This window comes from Anomaloglossus baeobatrachus, chromosome 12, assembly GCF_048569485.1.
Source record: "Anomaloglossus baeobatrachus isolate aAnoBae1 chromosome 12, aAnoBae1.hap1, whole genome shotgun sequence".
In the NCBI taxonomy this organism is placed as follows: Eukaryota; Metazoa; Chordata; class Amphibia; order Anura; family Aromobatidae; genus Anomaloglossus; species Anomaloglossus baeobatrachus.
The window spans coordinates 31,092,614-31,100,721 of NC_134364.1; the positions used below are offsets into that span (position 1 = coordinate 31,092,614).

At 42.8% G+C, this 8,108-nt stretch overlaps 1 protein-coding gene across 1 annotated transcript in view; it reads left to right on the plus strand.

Annotated features, from left to right (window-relative positions):
* Window positions 1-7,621, plus strand: part of CFL2 (cofilin 2) — a 57,214-nt gene extending 49,593 nt beyond the window's left edge. The window contains exons 3-4 of the mRNA XM_075330734.1: window positions 966-1,042; window positions 5,856-7,621. Coding sequence (XP_075186849.1) covers window positions 966-1,042; window positions 5,856-5,971 — 193 coding nt within the window. The 3' untranslated portion in view covers window positions 5,972-7,621. The remainder of the gene's footprint in view (window positions 1-965; window positions 1,043-5,855) is intronic.
* The last annotated feature ends 487 nt before the right edge of the window (window positions 7,622-8,108 follow it).

Genomic DNA, 8,108 nt, shown 5'->3' on the forward strand with positions numbered 1-8,108 from the left:
ACCTGCAAATTAGATGATTTGTTCAATGTGACAGGTTGCCATTAATTACAGAAGTTAGTTTTCAGAATTTTGTAAACTAGCTTTGGACTGAAACCAATTTTGAGGACTAAAGGCCCTGTTACACGCAACGACATATCTATCGATATGTCGTCGGGTCACGGATTTCGTGACGCACATCCGGCCTCGTTAGCCACGTCGTTGCATGTGAAACGTATGAGCGACCGCTAACGATCAAAAATACTCACCATATCATTGATTGTTGACACATCGTTCTAATCCCAAATATTGATGCTGGTTCAGGACTCAGGTTGTTCGTCATTCCTGAGGCAGCACACATCGCTACGTGTGACACCCCAGGAACGATGAACAACACCGTACCTGCGTCCTCCAGCAATGAGGTAGGCGTCACTTTCATGCGGCTGCTCTCCGCCCCTCCGCTTCTATTGGCCGCCTGCTGTGTGACGTCGCTGTGACGCTGCACGAACCGCCCCCCTTACAAAGGAGGCGGTTTGCCAGCCACAGCGACGTCGCTAGGCAGGTAAGTCCGTGTGATGGGGACTAACGATATTGTGCGCCACGGGCAGCGATTTGCCCGTGACGCACAAACGACGGGGGCGGGTGCTTTCACGAGCAACATCGCTAGCGATGTCGCTGCGTGTAAAGCCCCCTTTACTCGACAGCTGCATGAATAATTGATTGCTCATGAAATAACACCAAATAGTTATAAAGCACCGCAGCATTTGATCTATTTTACTGCCAGATCCTTATGGGATCAAATATTGCTGAATCTAATAGTAGGATTGTGTTAGTGGAGTAGCCCCATTATAAAAGCCAGTGGCCCATGAAACTATGTGCAGAAAACTGAATGCTTTATTTAAGAAAACAAGTATTTCGATAAATATGTTGCCCAAAATATTGTTCTATGCCATACTGTCAAGGATTTATGTTTTTATATTGTTTCCTAGGGCGCCTGACAATGCACCTCTAAAAAGCAAGATGATATATGCCAGTTCAAAAGATGCGATTAAGAAGAAGTTCACAGGTATGTACTACAGTATTTCCTACACATGTGTATCGGGCCATGGTTAATATAGTAAGAACATAGTACTTTTTCAGTAGGCACTCGCGCTGCAGGGTGAAAATGGGCTTCGAATTGATGCCACACCTGGATCATGTTACTTAAATGTCGCTAAGATTGACAGTGGCCTTTAAGTGGTTTAACAGCAGTGATTGCTACCCGCTGTATATTGTGCGGACTCAATGTGCGCCTTACATGTACCATAGATGTCTGGAAGAGGTTAAAATCTATAGAACATTATTAACAAATCAACATACAGAGCATTTTTGTTCCTGGAGTTTTGATGGCGTTTTTGAGGTTCGCTGCTGATTTAAAAAAAAATAAAAAATAATGCAGTATGCTCTAGGTATAGTGTATTTTTCCTATAACCTTTAAATTACTTGGAAAAATTACAAAAAAAAATAATACAAATATAATAATAATAATAAAAAAAATGCATGTACACAAACTCTTAAATTGAAGCCTAATGCCGGCATCACACGGCACGATATATCGGGCGATATGTCATCGTGGTCACATCGTTAGTGACGCACATCCGGCATCATTAGAGATGTCGTAGCGTGTGACAGCTCCGAACGACTGTGATCGAGCAAAAATACTCACCTAATCGTTGTTCGTTGACACGTCGTTCATTTTCAAAATGTCGGTACTCCTTCTGTGCTCCGGTTGTTCATCGTTCCCGTGGCAGCACACGTCGCTCCGTGTGACACTCCGGGAACGATGAACTGCAGCTTACCTGCGTCCCGCCGGCTATGCGGAAGGAAAGAGGTGGGCGGGATGTTACGTCCCGCTCATCTCCGCCCCTCCGCTTCTATTGGCCGGCTGCCGTGTGACGTTGCTGTGACGCCGAACGTCCCTCCCACTTCAGGAAGAGGATGTTCGCCGCCCACAACGACGTCGCCCGGGAGGTTAGTGCGTGTGACGGGGGTTAACGACTTTGTGCGCCACAGGCAACTAATTGCCCGTGACGGACAAACGACGGGGGCGGGTACGATCGCTCGTGCGATCGCACGATAGATCGTCCCATGTGACGCCGGCATAACTGGCTCAATCTAAAAAAAAATGCATCCAAAAGTGCCACAAAAATGTGTGATTCCATCTTAAATTGATGTTTCAAATAGAAAACAAACAAAAAGCAAACCTGTTGTAAGAAAACTATCACAGGGAATATTAGGCTAGTTTCACACTTGCGTTCTGCGCATTCCGTCACTATGGAGAATAGCGCAGTCCGTTAACGCACTGCGCTATTCTACATAGACTTGTATGGATGACGCACTGTAACGCAAGTGTCTGCGTTGCATCCGCTGGACGACGCAGCGTCGTTATTTTGACGCTGTGTCGGGCGGATGGAACGCAGCATGTAACGTTTTTCTGCGCTTGGCAGAGTGTCAAAAAAACGCAACCTGCAGGAATCCGTTTGGCATCCGTTGTTTTTATAATGGACGCCTATGGTGGCGAATTCAGTTAGAATGCGTCATTTGACGGATTCCGTTAACGCATCCGTCTTTACACAACTGCGCATGCCCAGATGTCTAAAGTCAAGGAAAAAAACCTATAGCGGATTGCGTTATTTTGTACGATCCGTAGCATCCGTTGTGCCACTATATGCAACACATCCGTTGCATGCGTCACACAACGCAATGCTACGGATCCCGTCCAACGCAAGTGTGAAACTAGCCTTAGTTGACTTTTTGAAAATTAAATATGCAGGAACTACTCAGACAACCCATTGTGAGGCCCTTATATTTCCCCCCAAGTAATAAATAACACCTATACAAAGGTCTGGTACCGCCACGGTTCCAACGGTTTGGCACTGCTGCTCCCAGGGATCACATGACATAGTTTTATCACACGATCACTGTGGCCAAATAGTCCTGGTTTTACTGTCCCCTCCTCCAGGCAGGTCAGAATTCCAGAAAAAGTGAGAGATAAGCAGCAGTTCCTGCTTCTTCCGATTGTCAATTACATCCGAAGGAGATGAGATAGAAGCCAGCGCTGATTGACCTCAGGGATTGTGTGACAGATCAATGATATGTGATCCCCAGAAGAACTGGTGCCGACACTGCTGGAACAGCTCTGGCACCAGAGCTTAGTATAAGTATTGTTATTTTACTGGGGAGTAGTTAGCAACCGCTTTAAGGTAAAACACTATAAAAAAGGGTCTGGGTCTTGTTTTTGTTGAGGGGTCTGGCTCTAGGTTTTGTTGAGGGGTTTGGCTCTAGGTTTTGTTGAGGGGTTTGGCTCTAGCTTTTGTTGAAGGGCCTGGCTCTAGGTTTTGTTGAGGGGCCTGGCTCTAGGTTTTGTTGAAGGGTCTGGCTCTAGGTTTTGTTGAAGGGCCTGGCTCTAGTTTTTACTGAAGGGTATGGCTTTAGGTTTTTGTTGAGAGGTCTGATTCAAGGTTTTGTTGAAGGACCTGGCTCTAGTTTTTGTTGAAGGGTCTGGCTATAGTTTTTACTGAAGGGTCTGACTCTAGTTTTTGTTGAAGGGTCTGCCTATAGTTTTTATTGAAGGGTCTGACTCTAGTTTTTGTTGAAGGGTCTGCCTATAGTTTTTATTGAAGGGTCTGACTCTAGTTTTTGTTGAAGGGTCTGCCTATAGTTTTTACTGAAGGGTCTGACTCTAGTTTTTGTTGAAGGGTCTGGCTATAGTTTTTACTGAAGGGTCTGGCTCTAGTTTTTATTGAAGGGTCTGGCTCTAGTTTTTACTGAAGGGTCTGGCTCTAGTTTTTACTGAAGGGTCTGGCTATAGTTTTTGTTGAAGGGTCTGGCTATAGTTTTTACTGAAGGGTCTGGCTCTAGTTTTTGTTGAAGGGTCTAGCTCTAGTTTTTATTGAAGGGTCTGGCTCTAGTTTTTACTGAAGGGTCTGGCTCTAGTTTTTATTGAAGGGTCTGGCTCTAGTTTTTATTGAAGGGTCTGGCTCTAGTTTTTACTGAAGGGTCTGGCTCTAGTTTTTACTGAAGGGTCTGGCTCTAGTTTTTACTGAAGGGTCTGGCTCTAGTTTTTACTGAAGGGTCTGGCTCTAGTTTTTACTGAAGGGTCTGGCTCTAGTTTTTATTGAAGGGTCTGGCTCTAGTTTTTATTGAAGGGTCTGGCTCTAGTTTTTATTGAAGGGTCTGGCTCTAGTTTTTACTGAAGGGTCTAGCTCTAGTTTTTATTGAAGGGTCTGGCTCTAGTTTTTCTGGCTATAGTTTTTACTGAAAGGTCTGGCTATAGTTTGTATTGAAGGGTCTGGCTATAGTTTTTATTGAAGGGTCTGGCTCTAGTTTTTGTTGAAGTTTTTCCATAAGAGACAATGTTAGTGACAAATTCTACAATGTATTTACATTAAATAAATGTTGCATTATTTTCTTATATGAAAAGGGAATCTGTCAGCAGGTTTTCACTCTGGAATATAAGAGCAGAATGTAGGGGGCAGATACCTTTATTTAAGCAATATGTCACTTACTTGCCTGCTTGGTACAGTTTTGATAAAATACCTGTTTTTTCCGTTGTAGATGTAGCATCGCTATGACTGCTGCGCTGCCCCTGATTGGCAGCTTCCTGTGTACACTGTACAGCATTAGCAAGCTGTCAATCAGTGTTGGGGCGGGGTAACATAGATAAACTGGACTGGCTAGCATAATACATAGTCCTCTAAAGATAATCCTGCTGATAAAACTCTGATTGTAATGTAACTACAGCAAGCTGCTAAGCACTAGAGATATTCCTGGAATCAGGCTCTGCCCCTACATTACAGTGCTCTTAGATTAAATAGCAAAAACCTGCTGACAGATTCCCTTTAAAGCACCAATCCAGAGTTTTATTTTACTTCACTGCTGGAGTTGTGCTTTTTACCTGCCCCCTGTCTTATACTATCCTTCTGGCATCTTCATCTTCTATTGCCGCAACTCCTGCCGGCTGCTCCAATGTTTCATGGAGTGCGCTGCAGGTCACAACTCAATACAACTCTATGAGAGTCTTGTTCTGGACTTGGTCTGGCTCTCATAGACTTGTATTGGGACCTTGTGATGTAACTTATGACTTATAAACAGTCAAAACTTGAGGTCATAAGACTAGAGCAACTCCAAAAAAAAATGAAAACGCCAGAGGTAGAGTATAAGATCGGTGGCAGGGGACTAAAGTGGGCTTTACACACAGCGATATCGCTAACAATGTCGCTGGTGAAAGCACCTGCCCCCATCGGTTGTGTGTCGCGGGCAAATCGCTGCCCGTGGCGCACAACATCGCTAGGACCCATCACACCATACTTACCTGCCTAGTGACGTCGCTGTGGCCGGCAAACCGCCTCCTTTCTAAGGGGGCAGTTCGTTCAGCGTCACAGCGGCATCACTAAGCGGCCGCCCAATAGAAGCGGAGGGGCGGAGATGAGCGGGCCGAACATCCCGCCCACCTCCTTCCTTCCTCATTGCCGGCGGCCACAGATACGGTGATGTTCCTCGTTCCTGCGGTGTCACACATAGCGATGTGTGCTGCCGCAGGAACGACAAACAACATGCGTCCTGCAACAGCAACGATATTCGGGAAAGGAACGACGCGTCAACGATCAACGATTAGGTAAGTAATTTTGATTGTTAACGGTCGTTCCAGTGTTTCACACGCAATGACGTCGCTAACGAGGCCGGATGTGCGTCACGAATTCCATGACCCCGACGACATCTCGTTAGCGATGTCGTTGCGTGTAAAGCGCGCTTAAGCTCCACTCCAGAGAATGTCAAAATTCTCTGTATATTATTTGTATTTTATGGATTCTTATCTCCTTATATATTTTGTATTTTAGGTATCAAACATGAGTGGCAAGTGAATGGCATGGATGACATTAAAGACCGATCTACCCTGGCAGATAAACTAGGAGGAAATGTGGTTACTTCATTGGAAGGTGTTCCTTTAAAATGAAATCGATTCCTGCATTTTGGAAGCTTACAGTATTTAAGTAGCAATTCCTGTTATGACCATAGGAAGTTTTTTTTAATTTATTGATTTTAATTTTTTTTCCATTTCCTTTTACCTCTATGAACTGAATAAACCATTTTTGGTGCTTGAGAAATGAAGTGAAGAACTAACAAAAGTACAAAAAGGTTACATTACCATAGCCAAAACGAAGGTTTGATCGCACGGCCTTAGACGTGATCCTGCTATACGATCATTTCAATTCATTTTTTTATTTCCTAAAAGTGACCTAAACCTAATATGCATGATAAAAAGTAGGTTTATCTGCCTTAAAAATTAATGGTATCTTTTTTTTAACAGCCTATCATCTTTTGACTCTGAATTAAGAGATCAAATTCTTGCTGCCACCACCGGGAACACTTTGGAGATCAAAGGGGTTTGTCCTATAAACAACATTTATCAGCGAGGATCAATGAAAAATGATGAAAAATGCATAATTGCGAAAGGTGTGGCTGCTACGACCCCCATTAATCTTGAAAACAGGACCCCAACTTCCAAGTGGAAATGGAGCAGTAGTGAGCATGTGGGACCATAGAGCAGCGGTTGCACATGCTCAGTAATGCTTCATTCACACCTATGAATTTTAGACCCCCACTGTTATGTTTAGTAGGGGTTCTAGTACCTCCAGCAATTATATATTTATTATCTTTCTTGTGGATATATGTGGTTTATGAGAAAACCCTTTTAATGCACTTTTTAGCACTGAGCTCAGTACATCACAGTATAAACCTAACCCCCCTATAGTACATGCCACAAAATCATATCTCCAAAAATCTATTAAAAAAAAATAAAGCAGCCAACCTCTTTAAGGAAAGTATAATGTTCCTAGTTATATTTTGTAAAAAAAAAAAAAATACTCTGATGGAGTATCCTGATTTTTTTTTTTTTAATTTGTCTTTTTATTTACTTATTTATTTTTTTTTAAAGGGATCCAATCACCAGGATTTTCGTATATAAACTAAAGCCAGTGCTATACTGGCACTATCAGGCTGATTCTATACATAGAAAACAGGAGAACAAGGAGTATATCATGCAAAATATATTTTTATTCAAATGTATTAATATTTTGATCAATTTTGAGTTACAATAAGAGAGATTCAAACATACATATGACCAAAGGACAGTGAACATGTAACATTCAAGGTCATAACTACTAGTTTGTTAATGGGGGTGGGGGTTATGAGTATCAATAAATAAGCCACTAAAATTCCCTACAAAAAAGTGCACGTGCAAATTTCAAAGGATGAAAGGGAATCCCAGGGGAGTACCTATATTGTATAACTGGGTGGGCATGAATCAATGGAAAATACTTCTTTGAATGGATTACAAAGTCACGTATCAAAAGCCCCCACATATAGGTAGCAGAACCCAGGGAGAATGAGCATATAAGAAGAAATCAGATACCACCCCCCCAGTAGGAAAGACCCCCAACGTACGTTTCACAAGTTTCTTAACATGGGGTACAGAAGAAATCAACCAGCTTCATCAGGGGAGTCTATACATACCTGTAGTGGTCAGCTTGGATGTTTAGGTTTTGAAATCCAAGGAAGTAAAGTTTTTAAATTAGCTGCTTGTTGAGTGGCAGTTAAAATGAAGCAGATAATATATTCATAGTTATCCCCTCCCCCTGTAAGAATTAGCATAAGTATTATACAAATAATTCACTTTGTCTGTTGCAGGACCTGTGTGAGGTCATACCCATGTGACCTGGTATCCAGCTTTGGTGGCTGAGGCCCCGCCCCTTCTGGTCACATGGGTATGACCTCACACAGGTCCTGCAAAAGACAAAGTGAGTCGCTTGTATAATGCTTATGCTAATTCTAACAGGGGGAGGAGATAACTATGAATATATGATCTGCTTCAGTGCAACTGTCACTCAACAAGCAGCTCATTTTATAAACTTTACTTTCTTGGGTTTCAAAACCTACACATCTGAGCTGACCACTAAAGGTATGTATAGAATCAGCCTGATAGCGCCAGTATAGCACTGGGCTTAGGTTATATACAAAAACCCTAGTGATTGGTTCCCTTTAAGCCAAAGCAGAACAAGTCCCATATAATAGACAATCTATTGATGTCAATG